The sequence below is a fragment of the Amphibalanus amphitrite genome, unplaced genomic scaffold (assembly GCF_019059575.1).
Source record: "Amphibalanus amphitrite isolate SeventyFive unplaced genomic scaffold, NRLGWU_Aamphi_draft 000188F_arrow, whole genome shotgun sequence".
Classification (NCBI taxonomy): Eukaryota; Metazoa; Arthropoda; class Thecostraca; order Balanomorpha; family Balanidae; genus Amphibalanus; species Amphibalanus amphitrite.
The window spans coordinates 699,982-725,586 of record NW_024881683.1 but is presented as its reverse complement, the minus strand read 5'-3'; the positions used below and the strand labels follow the sequence as shown (position 1 = coordinate 725,586).

General features: G+C 52.4%; 1 protein-coding gene across 1 annotated transcript in view; it reads left to right on the top strand.

Moving 5' to 3' along the window:
- The window catches only part of LOC122384390 (myosin-M heavy chain-like), a 61,876-nt gene extending 46,517 nt beyond the window's left edge, over positions 1-15,359 (top strand). Inside the window, exons 4-14 of the mRNA XM_043371767.1 lie at positions 2,650-2,793; positions 3,173-3,318; positions 3,700-3,896; positions 4,261-4,397; positions 5,018-5,181; positions 5,526-5,645; positions 6,291-6,417; positions 6,732-6,985; positions 7,376-7,934; positions 12,176-12,345; positions 13,739-15,359. Of these exons, the coding sequence (XP_043227702.1) occupies positions 2,650-2,793; positions 3,173-3,318; positions 3,700-3,896; positions 4,261-4,397; positions 5,018-5,181; positions 5,526-5,645; positions 6,291-6,417; positions 6,732-6,985; positions 7,376-7,934; positions 12,176-12,345; positions 13,739-13,904 (2,184 nt within the window). The 3' untranslated portion in view covers positions 13,905-15,359. The remainder of the gene's footprint in view (positions 1-2,649; positions 2,794-3,172; positions 3,319-3,699; positions 3,897-4,260; positions 4,398-5,017; positions 5,182-5,525; positions 5,646-6,290; positions 6,418-6,731; positions 6,986-7,375; positions 7,935-12,175; positions 12,346-13,738) is intronic.
- Positions 15,360-25,605: the final 10,246 nt, after the last annotated feature.

Sequence of the window (25,605 nt, the reverse complement as noted above, 5' to 3'; positions counted from 1 at the left end):
ATTACCTGCGGTTATATAGGTATCGTACCTTTCATATTCAGTGCTCGTACTTATCTCATCCATGATCTATGTCTTTTGCGGTCTGGCACCGCAATGAAGAATCGTTGATCTTTGATAAACGCATTGGCAGAGTTTCTTCAATAAGGCTATAAATACCCTATTAATCTACCTATTGTATCTACCTGTACTTATACAATAAATGTCATATGCGTTCTTAATTAAAAAAGAATATTGAATGCATCCATTATTTTTCTGTTGAAAATATTTAAGCATATATAGTCCAGGAAGAAGTAGGTATCCATGATGGATAATTGTTTTATCTCACCCGCCTCCCCCCGGCAGCCGATCCCCCCCCCCCTGGTACAAGGCCACAGGACGTTACCCGTCACCGTGGCTCTATGTGGGTGGTATCTGTGTGGGTCATCAGTCCGGTCAGATGGACCGACTGCGGCTCCGGCACGACCCCACCTCCCAACAGCGGCCACGTCCCTTCTGCAGCCGCCGCTCTGTTCGTTTTGTCACCACCCTGATAAATCCACTATGTCCCGATTTCGTCCAATCGAGCCTCCTCTCCTGTTCGCTCGACTTCGTCCGCCTTCATGCGAGGCGGCCTCGTACTCTCCTGGGGCGCTGTTGTACTCCGGAACCGTGCGTGGCATACATATTCTCTCAGTGTTGATGCCATGCGCAGTATATAGGTGGCCTCCTTATTTACTTATTTCATATAGGGCTGGTCACCCGTCTTCGGCTTGTCGCCGCTCCCCTGACCCCTCCAGCGCTCTGCTTAGTGCTCACTCCTCCCGGTCCCCTCACTCCGATCCCGTTTTAGTGTCTCTCGGCGCTCCCGGTGAACAGCTCTCTCACCCGTTATGTCTCTCAACGTTCCCCATGAACACCCCCACGGCAGCCGCCGACCTCTTGATCGTGCTCGATGCTCGATCAGATGCCACGCCTCCTTTGTCCCCCCCCCCTTAGCCCCGGCGTCCCCATCCACCACCTAGGGGGGGGGGGGGCTTCATGCGGCTCCTCCACCCTCCCTGGGCACACCAAGGTCACACAGCGCGGTGGAGGCTGCTCCGGTGGTGCCGGGATCTGCATGTCAGGGCGCCACCCCGCCCTCCCAGTACGCCGAATAACGGTATGTCGCCGTTGTCACGACGTTCTGCTGTTATCTGCGTGCCACAATGGTGTGAAAACCTTGGACGGCCGGCGGCGTAACGCTGACTGAGTGCGGAACTGTGCTGATACAGAGCCGGTCCGCACGCAGCTCGGTGTTTTAGAGGGTGCAATTAGACGGAAGGCGAGGATAAATTACGGGGTTGTGTGTCGTGACTACGCTCTCCAAGGCTTAACAAACGGTTTGTTGTCGTGATGTGATACCCATGCAATATTAAGAGTACCTACCTACCTACTTCTTTTTCGAACAACAGACTTATTTTTTATAAGAAGATTCAAATGTAGTTCAACTCAGACAAATCTTGCCTTGCAGTGTTTCCCTAATGCCTAAAGTCCCTTCTCCCGACCTCGCTCATGGGCCGGCCCATGTGGGGAGGGGTTCGTCGGCCTACCGATATAGTGACAGAGGTGGGCGGCGGCTGGGCGCGCCCGGCCCGCCACTCGGCCAATTGTGGTCGCTCTGCCGGACGACTTTCCAATCGGGCATCCTGTGAGGCTGTATGAAGGAATGCGGATGGTGGAGAGAGAGAGAGAGAGAGAGAGAGAGAGAGAGAGAGAGAGAGAGAGAGAGAGAGAGAGAGAGAGAGAGAGAGAGAGAGAGAGAGAGAGAGAGAGAGAGAGAGAGAGAGAGAGAGAGAGAGAGAGAGAGAGAGAGAGAGAGAGAGAGAAAAGAAGGGCAGGGCAGAGTAGAGGTGCACAGCAAAGGCACATATGCTGGATGGGGTTTGTCTACCGTCTACTCGGTAATGTGCGCGTACGAGTTTAAGCACATCATTCTCCATTTATGGGATTTAGAACCACACGTGACAGTTGACACACTACTGAAACTGTTCCGGCGGTCGCGGTAACAACGTGAGTCTGACTCTGTATACACAGTTCAGGGTGAGGTGTTTTGTGCCGTGCGACCCGTGAAGCGCATTTAATCGTTACGCAAAGCCGCAAAGGAGAAAGCGGAACTGGAATGTGGTTTGAAGCAGCCTCAGACACCCACCGACCTATGCTAATGTTGATATCAAGTCATATGATCTGAAACGCTCTGTGTTTTGGCGTTGTGTTTGTGAAAATGGGGTGGAAAAGGAGCGTTTTTCTGACGTGTCAAACATTCAGAAGTTCGGTCAATAGCTCGCCACGCCACATAAGCACTGTCGGCCGTTTACGCGGGAGTCGGGACCTGGAAAACACTTCCGACGGTTTCTGCCTTTTTGTAGAAGGTGTCTTTTTGTAAATCGATCACGCATTGTGCAAAAACCTTTTCCGACTGCACCTCGTTCCCCGCCCTCAGGTGCAGGATTTGGTAACCATGCCGGTATCTGACTGTTGTGCCGATATCTGACTGCTTTTCCCTCTCAGCCTTCAGGTGCAATCCATAGCAATTCTGCCGGTATCTGACTGTGTACCTCCCTCTCCATGCCCTCGGGTGCATTCTATGGTAACTCTGCCGGTATCTAACTGTTGTTCTCTCTCTGCCCCCAGGTGCAGGCTGCCGTGTTAGAGATGAAGGCGGCCTTCACGCTGGCGCTGGAGCAGCTGACGGCGGCGCCGCCCCCGCCCCCGCCCCCGCCCCCGCCCGCCGACTCGGCCGAGACGGAGACCGCCCGGTTGGTCGGACAGCTCAAGGTAGGCTGGGGCAGGGCTGGAATATAATGCACGCATTGTTCCAAATGAGTGGGATCTCCGGCTTGTTTTTTATATTTAAGATCAACCAGAGGAGTCAGGACAAAATTCACCGATTTGTAGACCTACTGAACCGATCAGACGCCTAACCTAATGTCGCTTTCCAATGAAGGACGTAGGAACTAGGAAGGCAGGAGTCAGGACCATAAGAAATAGTGATAATGTTTATCTTATGTTACCCGAAGCAACCACCATTCACATATCTATGGTTTTAACTGACACTTGAACTAAAAGTGTTTCGTATCGAAGCACACGTTGTCGGCTCGGCGCCGCACGTCTGCCCTCTGTCGGCCGGCTGTGTAACTGATGTTTCCCCCGGCAGGTGGAGCTGGGCGCGGCCACGGCCACCCTGCAGCAGCTGCAGGAGGGCCAGGAGCAGACCCAGCAGCAGCTGCAGCGACTGCTCTACGAGCGCGACCTGCTGCTCGACGAGCTCTGCAAGACTGGCAGCGTGTCCGATACCATCAGGTAAGGCGCGCGCTCCACGCCGCTGGGGTGGCCGGTCGGCGCAGCGAGCCGGGGCGGGCCAGGGTAGCTCCGGACCAGGGCTGAGGGCAGTGCTAATTAGGAGATCTGGATATTTTTGAACGGGGTTTGTGTTATTCGGTAGGTCAGAAGATATCTAAATCAGACACCAAGGAAGCAGTGTCTTTAGGAAGTCAGCAGAATTTTCGTCCCACTGACCGTTCGTGTAACCCCTCGCGCCTCGCGCTTCTCCAGACAGCGGCTGCACCACCCGGGCCTCCAGTACCCCTCTGACTGTACTGTACCTCTTCTCCAGACAGCGGCTGCACCACCCGGGCCTCCAGTACCCGTCTGACTGTACTGTACCCCTCCCTCCCCCTCCAGACAGCGGCTGCACCAGCCGGGCCTCCAGTACCCGTCGCGCACGCCGAGCGGCTGCGCCAGTAACGACTCGGGCGTGGTGTCGGGCGTGCACAAGGCGCGCTCGTACGGCCCCTCGGACCCGGAGACGGGCTCACTGCCCGACGCCGGCCCCCTCTGCTCCACACTGGTGCAGGAGTACGTCAACGGACTCGACAGAGGTCAGTCGTAGTGAGGGGAGGGACAGTAGCAGGGTGGAAGGTATTGCCGGAAAAAGTTCTGCTCTGTGTATTGTCGCGTTGTTTCTTGTACTGTTTCTCTATATGTCGGCGAACTGGTGCGGGCTCCGTTACGCCCATGATGAGATGATAGCCACGAGAAACATCTCTCCCAGAACCTACCTTGTCTTATGTCTTTTACAAATGGTCCCGTCTCTGACTCGTCACTGACTCTGTGACTCTGTCCTGTTTTACAGACGGCCCCGACGGGTATGACTCTGACTCGTCGCTGACTCTGTAGCTCTGTAGATGGTCCCGAAGGGTAGACTCTGACTCGTCACTGACTCTGTGACTCTGTGTTTCACAGATGGCCCCGACGGGTATGACTCTGACTCATCGCTGACGATGGCCGTCAACAAGTCGTTCACGCTGAGCTGTTCTCTGACCAAACGGTGCGGTGGATTGGAGCTGGACGAGGGCAGTGAGAGCGACACGGAGTCACAGGTGAGGGCCAGACCACCGCTGACACCGGGCGAGGGCCGGACCACCGCTGACGCCGGGTGAGGGCCGGACCACCGCTGACACCGGGTGAGGGCCGGACCACTGCTGACACCGGGTGAGGGCCGGGCCACCGCTGACACCGGGCGAGGGCCGGGCAACCGCTGACACCGGGCGCAGTGCAGGGTGTGAGAGATGTGACCACAGCTGGACGAGGGCAGTGAGAGCGGCACGGAGTCACAGGTGAGACAGAAGACACCCGGCGGGGTGCAGCCTGACCTGGGCTGGACCACAGGGTGTGAGGGGTGTGGCTGGAGCACATCTGTGGTGAACTGTCAGGTGTCTTGCGGACGTAGCCAAGTAAGTAGTCATCAGTGTGTTAAAGGTAAGTTAGAGGGCAGACAAATGCTGCAAGGTAAAGGCTAGAACGTGGACACCCACGTAAAAATACGAGCCAAACTAAACTACTAATTGCCGTCACTCAGTACAGACGCTATGAGCAGCTAATCCACGTTATGCCGTTACTACCGCAGTTAGCGTTACTCTCAATTAGCGTTACCCCGTATGCAGACCCGCCCCTCGCTGACCCCACCGCCGGCCGCGTGCCGTCCCTCTCCCCTCCGCAGGTGAAGGGCTCGGCCGCCGCGGCGCTGGACGAGTCCGAGCGTCTGAAGGTGATCAGGGAGCTGGTGGAGACCGAGCGGCGCTACTGCAGCACCCTGTGGACGCTGCAGGACACGTTCGCCGAGCCACTGGCCGCCGGCGACCTCCTCACCGGCGACGAGCTCAGGTGGGTGCAGGACCCAGGTCTAATGGGAGGGGCTCAGGTGGCCGGTGGGTGTGGGACTATTTAGAGGGGTTCAGGTAGTGCGGGTCTATAGGGAAGGGCGTGGGTGGGTGGAAGTTTCTTCAGATCGTTCAGGTCTCTGCCTCTGGCAGTAAGTACACCGGTTGCTGCCCGTCAGCGCTGGCAACACTTGTTGTATCTGAAGACGGTGGTCACGTCAGATAGACTGTTCACTCCTCACTCCACCCCGCTAATGGTTTTGGCTTCGGAGTAAATTCGGCGCTGTACCGTCGCCTCTCGCAGCCGCCCTGTTTGGTGTCGTGCTGAGCCGGCCTGTGGCGTTCCAGCACGCTGTTCCCGGCCGAGATGAGTCGTCTGTACGAGAAACACTGCCGGCTGCTGCACACGCTGGAGGAGCGGCTCGAGTCGTGGCACTGGAAGCCGCACGTCGGACACCTGCTCTACAGGTGAGCTGTCCCAACACGAGAGCTGTCCCAACACGAGAGCTGTCCCAGTTTGAGCTGTCCCGGTCCGAGAGCTGTCCCAGTCTGAGCTGTCCCGGTCCGAGAGCTGTCCCAGTCCACCAGCTGTCCCGGTCCACCAGCTGTACCAGTTCACCGGCTGTCCCAGTCCACCAGCTGTACCAGTTCACCGGCTGTCCCAGTGCGAGCTGTCCCAGTCTGAACTGTATCAGTCTCTTCTGTCCCAGTCTGTACTACGGTATCAGTCTTTTCTCTTCCTGCCCAATCCAACTGCTCTAAGTGAGCCGTTTCTGTTCCTAATTCAGATCAGATCCGATAGCAAGACGAATTTTCACCCAATAGCGAGACGAATCCAGAGCTCCAGTAGCTTACTAATGATCTCAGTGTCTATTTTTTCATCAGTTTTTTCATGAAACCTCAAGTGGCATAGTGGTTGAAGCACTCAAGCAATTTTGACATATGTAATCGAGCGTGTTTTTATAAAATATGTTCTCTTCAGGCTGCGGCTTTTGAGAGATTTCCGAATCGGATGAGGCGAAGTTACAGTGCAACCGTGAAGCGATTGTGTTGACAGCTGCCGCCGTTTTTTATTCACCAATCATTCTGACAGTCTGCTCGTCCCGTTTTCAGGTTCATTAGCTGTGATGAGGCTGAGGTTCTTCGTATGTACACGTCTTACGTGAACGACTTCCCAGAGGTCCTCAAGACCTTTTACAAACTCTGCCGCACGTCCAACGATTTCACCAAATTCCTCAAGGTAAGGTCCTGCTAATTGATGAGTTGCCACGAAGAACTGCCAGGCGTCTCTCTTGGGGACATCCGTATCAATATTTTCACTGATTTTATGTTAGATAATGCAGATAATTCAGGCTGGGTTTCCAACCGTGCGCGGCAACTAATCCTAACCACTTGGACCACTTGGAGCGAATGGAAGCTGATGCCCTACGAAAATCGCCGATTTATGTAACTCTTTGAGAACGGCGGTGATCCACGTGTCCCGACTCCCACCGCTCTAGCTGTACGTGTCCCCGTCGTGTCCGTCGCTCTGACCACCCCGCTGTGTGTCCCCAGAGCCGGCTGCAGCACCCGGGCTGTAACGGTCTGGACCTGGGCGCCTTCCTGCTGTCGCCCGTGCAGCGCGTGCCGCGCTACGTGCTGCTCCTGAAGCAGATCCTGCGGCACACGCCACCCAGCCACGGCGACCACGCGGCACTCCAGGCCGTGCTGGACGCCCTCAAAGAGTTCCTGGCGCGCCTCAACGACTCGATGGAGCACTCGTTCCAGCTGGTGGCCGTGCACATGAGCTCCCGAGAGCTGGACGGACGGTGAGATACTGGGGAATTCTGAGCGCTAGACGGACGATTGGCCGAAGGGGAATTTAGAGCGCTCGGGGTCGATCGTCAATGGACGGGGCGCGGGAACACAGCAGACTGACTGTGGTATTTGTTAGGCTCTGGTGAGCAGCCCACTATGTGAGAGCTGCTTCGTAGCTGATGACAAGTCACCCGTTTAAAAAGTGGTGGGGTTCGGTATGTTTAGACGGTGAAGAAAGGAGGCATCTTCAAACTGAGAAAAATACCAAATGTTTATTTGTGATGATTTTTATAGGGGTTGTCGCATGAATGGCTTTGAGTGATTTATATACCGAGATTGTGAACCGATCAAATGGTGCTCCCCGTTTAAGTGTCATTCACACCAGTCGTCTCGACGCACAGGCTGTCCAAGCAGTCCCACAAGAGCGGCACCTACGAGAGCGCCAAGTCGGGCCGCCAGAGCCGCGCGGGACCCGGCGAGCGGGCCGCCCTGCGGCGCCGCTCCAAGTCCAAGCCGGCCTACCGAGCCGCCTCGACGGACCCGACCACCACGGCACGGCTGCTCATCAGCATCGACCGCACCGGCTCCTCCAGCAGCAGCCGCACGCAGAGCAGCGACGAGCCGGCCGGCTGGCCCGGCTACAGCCGCTCGGCGGCCGGCAAACACCGCCGCCACCAGGCGGCCGCCTACGACTGCCAGTCGCTGCCGCACATCAAGCACCGGCGCCGGGGCCAGTTGAGCGCCGCCCGCTCCGAGACCTGCCTGCGCGACGCCTGCTGCCACCTGCCGGCCCAGCCGCGCCACCAGCACGGCCACGCGCTGCACGCCAAGTCGGTGCACGATCTGCACGCAGAGACATCTAGCGAGGCCCTGCGCAGACTGGAGTACGAGGAGGTGGCGCTGAGCGAGCCGAGCCTCTGCGACGCGCCGGTCGACCGGCGCTTCTCCGAGCAGCAGAAGGTGAGCCCAGTCACCGGGGGAAGGCGACTCTGTATTGATCGGAACACCGAACTCACAGAATTATGATACACATGTTCAGGCCCACTTAGCGCATGCAGAGACACAAAAGGAGCCAGTGGCGCAGCCAGGGGGGGGGGGGTGAAAGGGGTGAGATCTCACCCCCGTCTCTTATCCTAGGGGCCCACCGTCGATTCGAACTGTAACGTTATGCAGCCTGACAATTTTTTATCATAATGTCAAGGTCCGTCATAGGACTGAAAAACAGCTTTCAGGCCTGATAGCCCCCCCCCCCCCACCCTTTAGGATTTATAGTCCCATTTTATGATTTAAGAGGGTGCATTCAAGACCCGATTGAACTAACCCAAGGCCTAGGAGGGCCCGTTTCATGGCATGAGAGGGCCATTTCAGGCCTGAGAGGGCCCATTTCAGGTCTGTGAGGGCCCATTTCAGGCCTGAAGGGGCCCATTTGAAGCTTGAGATGGCCCATTTCAGGCCTGAGAGGGGCCCATTTCAGGCCTGAGAGGGCCCATTTGATACCTGTGAGGGCCCATTTCTGGCCTGAAGTGGTCCATTTCTGGCCCTAGAGGGTATGTTTAAGGCCTGATAGGGCCCATTTCAGGCCTGAGAGGGGCCCATTTCAGGCCTGCGAGGGGCCCATTTCAGGCCTGAGAGGGTCCCATTTCAGGCCTGAGGGGGCCGGCCCATTTCAAGCTTGGGAGGGCCCATTTCATGCCCTAGAGGGCCTGTTTGGGGCTAGAGAGGGCCCGTTTGAGGCCAGAGAGGGCCCGTTTAAAGGCTGAGAGGGGCCATTTCAGGCACCATTTCAGACCTGAGAGGGCCCAGTTACGGTATGAGGGGGCCCTTTTTCGACATTTCCGGGCTGAGGGGGCCCATTTCAGGTCTGAGAGGTCTAATGTCAGGCCTGAGAGGGCCCATTTCAGGACCTATTTGAGGCCTGAGAGGGGCCCATTTCAGGTCTGAGAGGGCTAATGTCAGGCCTGAGAGGGCCCATTTCAGGCCCTAGAGGACCCATTTCAGGCCTTAGAGGACCTATTTGAGGCCTGAGAGGGGCCATTTTAGGCCTGAGAGGGCCCATTTGATTCTGTGAGGGCCCATTTTAGGCCTGAAGGGGTCCATTTCAGGCCCTAGAGGGCATGTTTGAGGCCTGAAAGGGCCCATTTCAGGCCTGAGAGGGGCCCATTTCAGGCTTGAGGGGGCCCATTTCAAGCTTGAGAGGGCCCATTTCATGCTCTAGAGGGCCTGTTTGAGGCTAGAGAGGGTCCGTTTGAGGCCAGAGGGGCCCGTTTGAGACCAGAGAGGGCCCGTTTGAGGGCTGAGAGGGGCCATTTCAGGCATAAGAGGCACCATTTCAGACCTGAGAGGGCCCAGTTACGGTATGAGGGGGCCCTTTTTCGACATGATAGGGACCATTTCCGGGCTGAGGGGGCCATTTCAGGTCTGAGAGGGCCAATTTCAGGTCTGAGAGGGCTAATGTCAGGCCTGAGAGGACCCATTTCAGGTCTGATTGTTTGTTTGTTTGTTTGTTTGTTTGTTTGTTTGTTTGTTGGGGGTTAGGGGCGCGCCGACTACGAGGTCATTTTGCGCCCATTTCAGGCTGAGAGGGCTAATGTCAGGCCTGAGAGGGCCCATTTCAGGCCCTAGAGGACCTATTTGAGGCCTGAGAGGGTCTACTTCAGGCCTGAGAAGGGCTCATTTCAGGTCTGAGAGGGCCCAGTTCAGGCCTGAGAAGACATCCCAGGAATGAACTGGATCATCCTATGTGTGGGAGGGTTCGTACTCCGTGCCTGGTCTGGGTGTGAGAGGGCCTACCCCAATCCTGATTGAGCGGATATCATGTTTGATATAGGTCAACTCACTTACCACATGTATATTGATGGCCCCGTTCATGTCTAATGGGCCCATCTCAAGACTCGGAGATTTTATGCTTCAGGAAGCCTACCCCAAGCGTGAGGGGGCCCACAGAGGTTTTTGAGGCTCATGGAGGTCAGAAGCGGCGGAACACCTTCAATTAAGGGAGGGGGGGGGAGGGCACTGCCGACTTTTGGTCCCATTCTTTCCATGCAACGCCCATAGGGCTAATGTTACCTAAAATGCCAAAATCAAAGGGGGGCACGGTGCCCCAGTGCCCTCCCCGTTCCGCCGCCTATGATGGAGGTCCCGCAGTACGATATGTCAGCCTCTGAGAAAGCCATGCAGGGCCCTGCCAAGCCGACATCTGAAAATCTTCTCCTCAGGCCTGTGCCTTCCTCACCGCCCGGCCCCACCCTGACGTCTAGGGGTTTGACGCCTAGGTATTTATCAGGACCCAACACCGGTCCATGATGGCTCCAAACTGACACCTGAGGCTCCTGCACCGGCTTTTGAGGGGCCCACCGACCTCTGATAGCCACCACGCAGGCCTCAAAAGACCTTGTCGATTGTCGATATCTAAACCCCGAAGTCTTGGAAGGCCTGTGCTCTATGCAGATTCTTGAGGGCTTTACGTGGGCTTGTAAATATCCCAAACTGGCTCTAGCCTAGCTCGACCGCGCCCCGCAGAGCAGGGCCCCAGGCTTTCCAGTGTTACGCCCCTGAGGGGTGTTTGAATATTCCCTTCTAACCTGACTCCAGGGTCACGTAGCGACAAGTGCGGCGGTAGGCGGCTTTCTGAAGAGCGTCGAAAATCATGGAGAAATTACTTCAGTCATATTGCAGTTCAGACCAAAGCACACGTCATCATTATCATCGAAGGAAAAGTTTCGCCTATTTCGACACTCGAGGACATAAAAAGCTATAGCGCGCTAAAAGTGGGTTCGACTTGGCTCTCTAACTCGTGCAATCAGCCATGGGGGGGGGAGGGGGCGTATCGGCCGAACCCGATCATAATTTAAGACGGCTAGAAAGACGAGAAAAGCAACGGATAGCTGTAGGATGCTTCAGAATCGTAGCGGTCATTTTTCGATTAGGACATCGCTGAGGTCATTGAAGATGAAATTATGATAAAATTATGATAAACACAAAGACAAGAATACGAAGAAAAATTCTTGTTTTTATATTTTTTCACAAATAACCGTATAACTCGTGAACCAAAGAGCTAGAGCTTTGCGGAACAACTCATTCGGTAGGCCTTTCAAAACGCTTTCGCTTTTAAGATTTGACCTCAATGCCTCATGTCAATGGTTTGGCAACAGAGCGGAGGGTAAAACCGGCAAAACCATCTAAATAGTCGCATTTTACCAAAACAGTTTTGCTAAGAATTTTAGCAAGGACTTCGGTGAGAAAAACTATGAGACATTTACTTTGTCATCATTCTCGAATGAGCTACCTATAATTTCACATAAAAAGTTCAACTTCAAAATGTGACCGCAGATCAAGGTCATGCCCTTACTTGAGAAGTTCATGATGGTCATCAACCGATCCGTATGGATGATTAACACCTTCCAGACAATGTCATAACTCTACCTCGTCTCCTATATCAAAAGTAATAGTCGAAAAACTGATGTTGAGCTTTTTAAAAGCCTTTTGACCTAGCCCGACCCTTTGAGTGGCCGCTGGCCATCAATTTCACGCTGTCCATCAAATATGGACAGAATGGTCGTGTTTCTGTAAATATGCTGTCGTTTTTTACGTGCTTCTTCAAATCAAGAGATATTTGTCCTTTTCCCCGATTTGGCTGGTAATGATGACAATGATCTGACCTTTCGTTGTTGGTAAGGGACCCCCATTTGGTTGAGGGGGGCCCACTTTGCTGGGGGGCCCATCGCGAACGTCTCTCACCCCCGTCGCCAAAGTTCTGGCTGCGCCACTGAAAGGAGCAATGGCGATTGTCAATTAATTTTTTTTCGGTTAGTCATGCTGATTCCAATTTCCAATACCTATCATCTTTGCAAAATGTAGCTAGTATCCGTTGGCATAGCTGTATTTGACGATTAGAAGAAAATCGCTTCCCAAAATAAGATTCTTTTCGACAACTTAGGCAATCATGATGGACCGCAAGTTGTAGTTGAGCGCCTACAGTGAATAAAGACAAAAAATCTTAATTATTACAAAATACTAGCGATAAAGTATTCACGCATCTTCGTTCGTTCCTTTTGCTTATGCATTGCACTTCATTCGGTGTCAGAATGCACAAAAGAAATGAAGGTTTTAGACGTCGCATAAGGCATCATAGTACTTGGTCGTCTGTAAAGCACCTGAGTTCGTTTGCATCCCGTGTCTGACGTCCCACTTCCCCCCGTCAGGCGTGTCGGACTCTGCCCCGGGGCAGGTCAGCCAGCGCCTCGGGGCCCGGCCAGAAGCGAGACCGGGCGGCCGCCAAGGCGCGCGACCACAGCGTCGACAAGGCGCTCAAGGCGGAGAAGCGGCGCGTCTCACTGCGCACCCTGAAGAACATGTTCAGCTTGAAGAAGAGGTCAGTGGCACCCTGGACACGTGGCCGCACTGCATATTGTTTGATCGTTGGCATGGACTGATCATGACATGGCGTTCCTTGTAATGATTTTTATATACTTATTGAAATATTTATTATTGTTAAGCTATAATTCACACACCTGGGGCGCGCGGGGCCCGGCGCGCTGTGCCGGGCGGTAAGTACCGGTCAGGCCCCGTCCTGACCCGCTCGGGCGCCGCTGGCCGGCCGTTTCCGCTCCCGTGATTGGCCGCCATTTGTCCAGTGCAGTGCGACCAGGCCATACCCCTGCCGTGATTGGGGGCCGCCCGGGCTCGCCCTGGAAGTTCGGCGCGGACGTCAGTACCGCGACCTGACGCCGGCGGCTACCGATTACGATTGCGTGACAATTACCGCACGGGTCGCAGGGGTGGCCGGAGCCGCACGACACGGGGCCATTTGACCGCGACCGCGCCCCTGACTCCTGTGCCCCCCCCCCCCCCGCCCGTGACCCCGGTGTGTTGTGGGTCATCTCCATAGGCGCCGGACGGCCGGCGGCCGAGGAAAGCTCCTGTGAACGGATCAATGGCTGCCAAGTTAAACTAATTAATAAACACTTTTATTATTACAGCACTAGAGACAACTTCCTTATTTCTCTAATAATTCGTCATTTACATAGTAAGATTGTTGTACACTCGAAACAAGCTTGGATAATCTGTATACCGCTGTTCTGGCTCACCAAGTCTCAGATAGCAAATGAGCATGCAAATTTAAAATAAGTGCGTCGCTATTAAATCAGGCGTGATTTTTTCTTGCCTGAATTATCACATGGAGGAGTTCAGCGTGGACGAGCAGGTCTGTTTGGTAATTGGTTACACTGCAGACCTCTGTATACCGGTATTCATATTTCATAGGTCTATGGTCACACACACTGCGTCATGCATTCATGCACGTAAACACGGCATCGCTTCCGCCTTTCCATGCCCACAGTTTTCAGTTTTTCAGTTTTTAACCGCTCAGTTTGTGAGTGTGTTACCACTGTTTCAGCCTCTTTAGTCTTTCGCCTTCCTTTTTGGTACAATGTTTTCCGGGTTTTACAAAGCTTCACTAGTTGAATGCGCTCGCTGGACTTTTTATCAGTGTTGGATTGTGTCGTCCAGAACCTATGAGTTTCCGTATGACTGTCCGTATGACTGCATCCTTGGACAGTCATACCTTGGTCAGTTCCACAATTCCTGCACAGATCCTCCTCGATGTGTGCCCCGTGACTGAACCTCACGTGCTCCGTGATTGAGCTCCGTGACCGTGTGTTCCTTGAATGAGCTCCATCTGCTCCGTGACTAAGCTCCGTGTGCGCCGTAACTGTTAACTGACTGAAGTCCGTGACAGAGCTCCGTGTGCTTTCTGTCGTTCGCAGAGGCTCCCGGTCCGGCGTGCTGAACATCAGTGACAGCACGTGCGAGCTGGACGCGCCGTGCGGCGACCAGTACACGCCGCTGGGGGACGGCTCGGGCTCCACGGCGCCGGCCGCCGTCCAGGGCGACTTCACCGACGAGGAGGGACGCGCCTGCAGCAATGTGTAGGGAGGCAGCGCCTGCAGCAGCGTCAGGGGCAGCGCCTGCGTCAGAGCGCAGCAGGGTCTGCAGCAGCGTCAGGGGCAGCGCCTACAGCAGCGTCAAATGGAGCCTGCAGCAGCGTCAGGGGCAGCGCCTGCATCAGAGCGCAGCAGGACCTGCAGCAGCGTCAGGGGCAGCGCCTGCATCAGAGCGCAGCAGGACCTGCAGCAACATCAGGGGCAGCGCCTGCGTCAGAGCGCAGCAGGGTCTGCAGCAGCGTCAGGGGCAGCGCCTGCATCAGAGCGCAGCAGCGCCTGCAGCAGCGTCAGGGGCAGCGCCTGCATCAGAGCGCAGCAGGACCGGCAGCAGCGTCAGGGGCAGCGCCTGCGTCAGAGCGCAGCAGGACCTGCAGCACCGGGAGGCGCGTGGGCGCTCCGGTCGTACCGGAGCCTCTCCTCGACGAGAGGCCGGTGGAGGAGGTGCGGGGTTGTTACACGGACCAAGCGTGTGCGGCGCTGTCAGCGGGCTGCTCTGTCGCGGTAATTGTAGCGTTGGCAGGATAGAGCCTGTAAGAGGCACAGTACAAACCAGAGGCGACCTGCCAGCCAGCGGACCACCACCGGACCGAGGACCGCTGCGCCTGGTCGGACCGCCGGACCACAAACTGCAGACCCTGCCGCTATCCCGCCGGGGGGGGGGGATGTGCCCCCACCAGCGTCGTCTGCCCGCTGTACTCTGTGCACGGAGGTACAATGGTTCTATGCTGTCACACAGAACACCTCGAAACACCCTGCCCTATATATCGAGCGCGCCCGTTCGATTTTATCTGGTTGATTTTTGCTGATGTGGCCTCTTTGTTATAACCGCTGATGTCTTTGTTTTATAATTCCTATGTACGTGTAACTTTCGTATCAGCCGATACACGCGCAAATATCCGTAAATAAATACGTGTGCAATTCAGTTTCACGACATTTGGCACCATGAATGCGACGTTTGAATCTGCGAGTGAGGTGACATCCATGTCACGGTTGAAATATGAGTGTAACCGTCTTTTATGTACAATTCACCCTGTTCGGCTATGTCGAATTAATTACATTTGAGTTACGCTATTCTTCGTACGGCTCTCGCGAGATTAAGCGGTAGGTTTTACACTTTTACATTTCCGGTTATATCTCAGAAACTGATCGATCTACGATGAAGCCACTTTACATGATCGTGGCCGGCTTGCGAACCAGCAAGTCGATCGAATCTTCAACACTTAAAAGCTTAAGACGACGGAGATATAGCCTGAAGTGTACTACATTTTCTAGGTGCAAAACCTACCGCTAAAACCCGCGAGACCTGTACGTACCAAACCGTCCATTGAATGTAACAATGGTGTTGAATTGTTTCTGTGTACGCACAATGTGGTATTTGTCATGATAAATGTAAATAGTATTGAAAACATATTTTATTTATACGAATACACGATGGAACATCTTTGCATTTGTGTTTAGCACGGCATTATAAGGAAATAAAGCATGAGTTTTATTTAGTGTGACAAATTACACGCGAGCACCCGATAGAGCTTGGGGGATATCTCGCTACGCCGCAGTTTTTTTTTTTGCACACATGCATCTTTTCCAGACCCTGGGGCTTTCAAGCTCAGGTTACGAGGTCACCGGGTCACCAGGTCACCAGGTCACCTTAAGTGACCTTACCTCAGAAAATTTTTAATGTCCGCCGTATAGCTGCATCGACTGAACGACCGTTTTTAAACTTCAGCGACTGCCGACTGATGAGAGTGGCAATGTGCATAAATTGTATATCTGGGAATTTTGACATCGGTCACCTAGGTCAGGTCAATTTCGCACCCTCTCCAGTTTCCATTATATGTGAAAGTCAGCCAAATTGAAAAGCGCCTCTTAGACGAAAGCCACTCCAAACACCCTCAAATATCGGGTCAAAGGTGAACGTGACACGTTAAATCGGAAATTTTTACCAGCAACCCCTCCTTATCCCGCGCCCTGGTGTGGTCTGTTTATAACGCGACCTGGTGGTGGGGGGGTATTTTTTGCCCCCCCCCTCGTATCTCCGAAACTACTGGACGGATCCGCAAAATTCAAACGGCTTTTGAAAGGCCTGTCAAATTTGTCGAAGGAAACCAAATTTCATTGACCTCGGGGTCACCGATGACGTCACAGGTCAGGTCAAAGATGAAATGTTTCACCGTTCACGGGTCTTCTAGGGAATGCGCTATAACACCGAGGAAAACGCATTTTGTCGAGAATCAGCGGTAGGGCGTCAGTTGCCTAGTAGATATGTTGCTATTAAAGGTCACTGGCAATACCAGGTCAGGTCACAGGTCAGGTCACCAAGGGTCACAGGTCAGGTCACATGAGCCCAACTTTACTAAGGTTGTGTGATACATGTTTTATGGCCAATTTTTCATTTCCAACTCAATGGTGTCGGTTATAAGACTATCAGGTACGGCTTAGGTCACTTTCTGGTGAAGTTCAGGTCAAGGTCAGGTCAAGGTCAGGCCAAAAAAAGCTCAAATTTTAAAGTTGATAGTTTTGCATAAAATGGGTATTGATTCGATGCAGCTCGTCACGGGGAGTCTAATGGTGGTATTTGTGTTGCGCTAGGGGGTCTAGAATTGCTAAAAATTGAGTTTAAAAATTTGACGTCATCAATTTTGAACAGTTTTTTCGCTATAACTTCGCCAAAAAAAGAGGTATCAATCTCAAATTTGGTATGTGGATGGAAGGCGGTAAGGACTATCACATATATTCCGGTTTTTGCGAAATTCAAAAAACTTTTTGAATTTTTCGATTATTTAAAAAAACGACAATGTATTCAAATACACAATTAAAAAACAGAGCTTTCGGTAACAAATACCTTGATCACTGTGTGTCAGCTAAAAATGCATTTTTAGCTGACTTCCCGCGCATTTTTGCTGCTCTTCCCGCGAAACCCTTTTTTGGGTCGAAAACGGCAGAACATGACGTCACTCTGACGTAAATTCCGGCCAACCTATCATAGCCTTTGGAAAAAATTTTTGGTCACAATGTGTAAAATTGATGTCCGGGAGGGTACTGAAAGTTTGGTGACGATCGGCGCAGCGGTTCTGGAGATATATCGAAAAGTCTGGAGGGGGGGCAAAAAATAGCCCCCCCCACCAGGTCGCGGGTTAAGTCCCTGATGTCATCTAAGGTCTTGAAAGGTCTCCAGCAGTTTTTTGACAATAACTTTTCGTTGGGCCAGAACGACGAAAACACCCTAGACGTGTTCTGGTCGACGATACGGTTCGACTGATATGCAACATGACTTTTTCCGGCCAGGTCATGATCTTGATCTTGAGTCAACTTTTCAGAACCTTTTAAGGTCAAACTATAGTTCGTTTAACGCAATTCGATGAGAGGAAAACGATGCAGGCAAAAGCATTGTCGTGGCTTACTGAAATAATAAGTTATTACAGATAACAATTCTAATAATAAATAAGGCTAATTTAACGCATAGGCAGCGCCACCGTGGGGTACGTGTTTCACTGTGGGGTACCGCATATGCCCGGTAGGGGAGAGTGGGGCAAAGCGGCCACCCGGTGCAAAGCGGCCACCCATCGTTTTAACCCTCCACAACTGGCGTCAGTTCCAATTTATGGTTTTCCAACAATGCTTCTCTTCGCGGTCGTTCGAAATTCAGTAGGTACCTCTCCGAGCATCAATTTTACACAACTCCTGAAAAAAATTAAGTCCCAGGTCATCTCAGTTCACCAGCTATAGAGGTCAAACTGAGGTCATGTTCGGCGATTTTCGTCGAAAAAGCTGTTCACGGAGAAAGATCGCAGAAAATCAGAGTTTCCACCTAGAAACTCAAAAATCGGACTGTAGATATAAAAAATCATGGCACACAAAATGGCTATTTCGAAATTTCCAAACTATAAAAATCCCTAGATATAGTGATTTTCTACCTCAATATTTAGATTTCTTGGGATATTTTTGAAATTTAGAGACTTAAAAAACGGAATATACCTACGTCAGAGAACCCTTTACGGACCTTACACATGCCAAAAAATAACAAAATATCTCTAAAACTGACAGAGATATAGCCATTTGAATGACTGAAAAATTAGCGACTGTTCTTATGCCGTCACAATATTTTCAGTATTTTTGCTTAAAACCAGTCAGGAGTAATATTTATGATACCTACTTATCAACCTCTTCCTGACTGAATATGATCCTGTACGTGATTGAAGTCACTTTTACGTAAGAAATGTTTTTCGCTGTAAACCGGTACAACTTGACTTTATTTGACCTTCCTGTGACGTTATAGGTCCAAGAAAATGGTCAATGAGGTGTCTGGCTGCATATGTATGACATGTCTTCATAAAGACTCGAATATTCACAATTTAACATGCCTTTCCTTACGATTAACGAAAGTGTTTTCTGATTGGTCGAGGCTGACCTCTTTGTGACGTCACAGGTCGACATCCATTCAGGTTACTATCCACATGCCAGATCTATCATATACGTCATATTCAGACTCATTTTGGAAACCTAGATTTCATTTTTATGACCGACTTCTCGTCATTGTAAATTGGACTGATTTGACCTTGTTTGACCTCCCTGTGACGTCACAGGTCAAATATCAAGGTCATCAACATCTTATCTTGTGCATCTCGATTAGCTCTTTCTAATGTCGTTTGAACTTTTGCGATCCGGCTATTGGTTCCGGAGATACGACGGGGGGCCTTTTGCCCCCCCCCCCCCCCAACAGGACGTGGAACCTGCCAGACCTCAACGGGGCGCGGGTTAAGTGGTTTTCCGTCGAGAGAGAAAAAAAAAATACTTCAAGTGGGGGCCGATGCCCCAGTCCCCATCCCCATCCGCCAGCATTGGGTTAAGAATACAATTATTACTTTCATTGGGTAGAAACCATTAAACATTTAGTAAAAACATTCAGTGTCCCCAAGGGGCCTACAGGCAAGCATCGCATAGAAGTACTCAGAAGGACGTTTTCGTTACTCTAAAGACTTCAATATAAGTGCATTTTTGCAGTTAACCCACGACCTAATGGGAAGGGGGCTGGTTGATTGCAAGCCACCATTTTTATGGTGGTTTGTTTTTCGCGTTGGTTTTTAGAATCGAAAGCGATTTGAGACAAACAATATCCGCAGTCAACAATTTTTTCTGAATCTTCTGATATTCCCCTTCACAGTTTCACGCAGTGGCTTTCAAACATACCTACTTCAAAATAGGCTCAACTGAACGCATAAAATCGCGCATTTTACAAATTCGCCTTCTCGGTTGTAATGAAACTGATATCGTGCCTTACGTGATACAAGCCGTTTGGCGAAATCACATACATAGTGTTATCAAACGTCATTACTCCAGACAAAAGTCTTTTCGTACACGGCAGACAAATGGCTTGCTCAAAGTGCAGGTGAGATCGTTTGCTCCGTTGGCGTTGAATTCCAGACAGTTTTCGCCGGTGCCTCCGTTCGGTTCGTTCGGTAGCCAAGTGAAGGACGATTCTGTGCCATCCACCGCCTTCCAAGTTCCATCCACTTCGACGTCGGTGAGTCCAACCCAAATGTACGAGGGTAGCGAGAGGCTGTGGTACAAAACGGTGTAGATCTCCATGCTGATGACGGGCGAGAGGCGGGCTCCCGGCTGCAGTCCCGCACAGTGGTCATCAGCGGCCTGCCAGGCCATGGCCGTGGAGACGTAGTGGTAGCAGTAGTCGTCCAGGGTGAGCCAGCCGTAGGGACAGGGCGAACAGATGCTCGGTGACTCACACACGAAACCATCTCGTGTTGTGTCGCAAGTGAATGAGTTAAACGGCTTTACCAGTTTCCTGGAGCTACGCAAGTTCACACAACCGGGGTCAGTCATGCTATACAAGTCTAGCTGGACAGAGTAGCTTGTGCCATCCATATTGACGACTGCTCCCGCGTTAATCTTCAGTCCAACGTACTCGTGAACCGAGGGCCGTGAAGGATGATGTGCCATCCATATGACCTCTGGGTCATCGTCAGGAACAGCCAAATCTGCGTTCTTCGCAAGACCCTGACAGGCAACCCTGTACTCATCCCATATCTGCTTGATGTCCGGATTTTGGCGAGTGTAACAGCTGTCTCTAAATCGAAGCCAGCCAGAGGGACAAGGTTCCACCTTGACAAGGGAGTAAGTCAACGGGACAGCGGAACTGGTGTCGGCACCCGACCTCAGGATACCGTCAAACAGCTGGCATTGTCCGCCGTCGGTGAACGTGAAGCCGACACAGCCGGACGTCCTGTTGCACCAGGCGGCGCAGCTGAGAAGAGACGGCGCTGCAGACTCGGCCAGTGGTCCTGCGGAGAACACATCCAGCCTGCGGACGTACGAGGCGCCGGCCAGCAGCGCGCAGCTGAGGAGCAGCACGGCCGACGGACGGAGCGCGTCCATCGCGGCCGGCGGCGGTATCACGTCTGGGTGGGAACAAGGAAGTGTAGCTTACTTTGTTTAAGCGTTACCATGGTTTCAATAACGACGCCCGTAACTGAGGAAACTGATTGATGCGCGCAACCATGAACAGTAGCACGGTTTTGCATAATGTTCGCAGTTGGCAGTACTGAATGTCGCCTTCGCATGAAAGCTTCGTTAGGCGCTCTGGGCGCGTGGACGGGACAGCCAAGAGGCTAGCATACTTTGTGGAATACAAAGTCTCGTGATCGTGGCAGATAATAGCGTTCCGAATCCATGGCCCCAGGGTCAGTCAATTTTAAAATTTGAAATCACTTCGAGATTAGGCTATGACCCACACTGAAAACAAATCGACACAGTGAGGGCATGTTCTGTACTGGTAACACATAAGTCATGTGTTAATCGCACCCCAGGGGCGCCGCCACGGATTTTTGACTGGGGGGGACGGACTGACCGACTGAAAACCCAAAAGTAGACATTCTTACCGTGGCTTTTTCGGTCGGATGCATTCAACGTTTAAAGCAAATATGCCACTTTTAACATAGGGTTTTGAACTGAAATAACAGTTTTGTAGCTTGAGCTGAGACGAGAACAAATCAGGAGCTTTTATGGCCCAACGATCACCCTAGCCAAATATATCGGTATCGATTTTAGGTTTGAAGACTGAAGTCATTCCCATAGATTACACTTTGTCATTCTCTTACCGAGGAATCCATTCCCTAACGGAAAAATGCTAGCCAATCAGCATTCAGCTGGTTTGAACTACGTACTATGCTTGGTCAGTCTGCGACTGACCGCCGCCCAGGTCGGCCGCGGTACCGCGACCCTGCGCGAGGCCAGCCCCAGCTCGTTCAGCGTTGTGATAGTGAGATACGGACAGAGCGGTGTGCCGACTGAACTGTGAGTGATCGGTGGCGGGCGGTGAGTCGCGGAGCTCATTATGGAGCCTGATAACGTGAAAAGCATCATATTAACGTGTTTCGAAGACGAGATATTCATCGCCGGTCTCCAGGAGAAGCTGTTGGCACCACTCGTCAATCGGTACGTGGCAGAGGCTCGGGAAACAGACAAGCGCGTGATCGAGCAGCTTAGAGCTCAGCTGGCCGCCACGAGAGACGAGATGGACGCCATGGAGCAGTACTCCAGGAGGAACACACTAGTGATCAGTGGTGTGCCGGAGACCGAGCGTGAAAACACGGACGCCCTTGTGATAGATCTAGCCAGGGCCGCTGGGATCACACTGACAGCGGCGGATCTAGATCGCTCTCACCGGGTCGGCCAGTTGAGACGAGGCAAGCCACGACAAATAATAGCCAAGTTTGTCTCCTTCAACAAGAGGCAAGAACTTCTTGAAGGAAGGAGGAATCTGAGAGCAGGACGAGTACAGCATCACCCGAAACTGACACAGCAAGTCCTGGCTCAAACGTTCATCGCTGAGAACCTGACCAAGAAGAATCAGCTGATTCTGTTCGTAGCCCGTCAGCTCCGCCGTAAGGGCAAGATCCATTCAGCCTGGACCAACAACTGCCAGATCAAGATCCGGACAAGGGAGGGCGGGCCTACGATCAAGATCCACTCCTTGAACAGCCTACGGGACATCTTCGGTGACGATCCGGACGTCCTAAGTGCCCTGCAGCAGAGCGGAGATACCGCCGCCCCTGCGCCGGGCGCTGGGCCCGCCCCTGCTCCACCTGTGGCGGACGCGGCGGCGCCGCGGAGAGTCTCGGGGCCTGGGAAAGAGGACTCTGTCACCCGTGACCCGCGAGGTAGCCTCGCCTCTACCCAGCCTGGACCGGCGCCGGGCGCTGGTGCTGCGGAGCCGGTTGGTGCTGGTGCTGCGGAGCCGGTTGGTGCTGGCGCTGCGGAGCCGGTTGGTGCTGGCGCTGCGGGGCCGGTCGGTGCTGGCGCTGCGGGGCCGGTCGGTGCTGGTGCTGCGGAGCCGGTTGGTGCTGGTGCTGCGGAGCCGGTTGGTGCTGGTGCTGCGGAGCCGGTTGGTGCTGGCGCTGCGGGGCCGGTCGGTGCTGGCGCTGCGGGGCCGGTCGGTGCTGGCGCTGCGGAGTCGGCGGACGCTGGTGCTGCGGGGCCGGCGGGCGCTGGTGCTGCGAAGCCGGCGGGCGCAGGTGCTGCGGAGCCGGTAGTGCCGCGAGCTGGAGCTGAGGAGCCGCTGGTGTCGGCGGCTGGAGCCTCGGAGCCGGCGCCGGGAGCGTGTGCTGCCGAGGTTCCGCCCGGTTCCGAGCCGTCGCTGGGGGCTTCGTCTGCCTCGTCGAGCGTCGAGGCTCACCCTGGGTCGCCCGCTCCCGGGGGCAGCTCCCCGGCCACGCCCGGTGGCGTCGATGGTGGCAGCCGTCGGCGGGGTGGCGGGGCTGCGGCGTCCGCGCGTGGGAAAAGAGGTGGCCGCCAGAGCCGCAATAAGTAAGTAAATGAGAGACCGTAAGACGCCCATTCGGCAGCCATCTTCCCCTTATACTATTACATAAGCTGTGTATGCCAGTGTTTGTTGTTGTTGTTGTGTTCATTGTTGCCTCAAAAGAACCCTCGTGTTGCTAGTTTTGTCTTATGCATGAATGTCGACCCTCGTGTATCGTTTGTATGTGAGGTATCAGCGGATTCACGTGTCAAAGTGGCAGATTACATGGTAGAATTAACGTAAAAGGTAGGAACAGACAGGGGAAATGGTTGACGTACCCGCTTCCGGGTGCAGGAGACAATGCTAATGGCTCCAGATCAGTGAAAATCGCGCCCTGCAGATTTTCTTTCCTAGAATGTTACGATTGTTCACCTTAGTCTTATTCTTACGTTTTACTTTCATGTTTACTTATTCTTATTTGGTCTTATTACGCTTGTTTTTTTCTTATTTGGCCTTGATATGTTTGCTTAGTTATATTTCGAGCACGGTGCTCCGTGATGAGCCGCCCGCCGCCGTAGCAGGAGCCACCCTGCTCGGTCCAATTAGGACTTTAGTCTCCGCGTCAGACCGCCGTCTGACTACCAATCACCACTTGCCATTGATTCCTTATCCTCATTCCTGTTTCCTTTCCTTTCTTCTACCCTGTTCGAAATCCCAATCCGCTGTCTATGCATCCTTTTTTTCCATCACCCCCCACACACGTGCGCCCCAATCCATCCACACGCTCCAATACCAACCAGCCCGCGCGACCCGGCTGCGGTGGCCGGCCTGCTGTCAGCCCCTGCGCTCCCATCCTCTTCCTAGCCCCATCCTCCCCCCAACTCAAATAAGAACCACTTTCACTCTTGGTAAGGCCAGCCGTCCGCCCCTGAGTGTCCCTCCTCCTGTCACTGCCCTCCCCTCCCCAGCCCGAGTTAGGACCACTCTCACTCTCGATGAAGCCGGCTATCCACCCCTGTGCGCCCATCCTCTGCCTGACCCTATCCTCGCCACAGCCCGGGTCACGACCAATCTCACCCTCTATAGCGCCGCCTGTCGAGCCACCGGCCACGGCACACTACCCGTCACCCCTGCCCACAGAGACACACACAATACACACACAAGACAGAGACACACAGAGACACACACAATACACCCACTACCCACTACCACACACTGGATGAAACATGAAATATTATATCAACAAATATTACTCAAGCTAGCGTGCACTCATTCTTCATGGAAAAAACTTAATTTATTTTTTGACATGCGTATTTTATTGCTAATAGGAGGAGTTGAAATTAACCCAGGATCCGACTCATGTTATAAAAGTACCATACACCTTTCGATTGCACATGTAAACATCAATAGTATAACAGCTCCCGGAAAACTTCAAGAATTAGAAAATTTTGTAAAAGTTAATCAAATTTCAATTTTAGCACTTACTGAAACTAAGCTAGACGACACAGTTCATCCCAGTTTATATGCCATTGACAATTTCCATCCACCCTTAACCAGACACAGGGACAGACACGGAGGAGGCACGGCGATCTACATCCACGACTCGCTCGCTTTTACCAGAATAACATCGCTCGAACTCTCTGGCGAAGAATGGATATGGGTAAAAATCAAAGTGAAAGATATTACATTTCTTCTATGCTCAGTTTACCTTCCACCACACCCTTCAGCAGATCGACAACAAGAGTTTATTGAAAGACTAACTGACAGCATTGCTCTTGCACAAGCCCACTCTCAAAATATATTTATTACAGGCGATTTTAACGTTGGCAATCTGTTTCTTCCGCCCCTCACCTACAAACACAGTGGAGTGACAGCTTTTGACAACAAACTCAGAGACATGACAGAGACCCTTGACTTGACCCAACTCATTACTCAACCTACCCGCATCGAGAATGACACACATAATTTAAGAGACCTTTTCTTCACTTCTAATGAAGGCTTGATTGCCAATAGTGGACTTCTCTCCTCATTTTCAACACTTGATCATTTTCCTATATTCGTCACTCTCAAAATACAACGAGACGATAAAAAAGACGTACCTTTCACAGAATGCTGGGACTATCGGAACATGGACATTGACAGACTAACGCAAGAACTACTGCAGACAGATTGGAATTCTATTCTCGACAAGGACTTAGACAGTGCTACTACAGAATTTACATCACATATAATAGACGCGGCTAGAAAATGTATCCCAACGAAACGTGTAAGACAGAGACATGACAAGCCCTGGGTGACAACGGAACTTCTCAGACATATCAGAAAGCGAGAACGTTTATTTAAAATTGCAAAAAAACGGCAAACAGACAAACAAGCATGGGTACGTTGGAAATCTCAGCGCAACTTTGTAACCAATTTGAACAGGCAGCTTTACGACGAACACATAAAAAATAGCATATCACGTCTTATTCAACACAAGCACGACCCATACAAATACCATCAAATACTAAAAAATATAACCGGACACAAACGACACACCACCATACCACCTTTAGTACAATCTGACGGAGACACGGTGACTGACGAAACGGAAAAAGCTATGATGTTCAACAGCCACTTTGTCGTACAAACACAGCTCAACATAAACAATCTACAAAACACACAGCTCCAAGAATACATAGCCACAAACGCTGAGCCGGTACCCACTCTGCATAACATAGTTATCAGGCCAGGTGAGGTTCTTAAAATTATCAATAACATGGATGCCAACAAGTCGTGTGGATCAGACCAACTTCCCACAAAAATTATAAAACTAACAGCTTTACTTATTTACGAACCTCTGACTCAGCTTTTCAATAAATCTCTCGCAGCCGGAAAATACCCATCATCCTGGAAACATGCAAAAGTACGACCAATATTTAAGCGAAAAGGAACA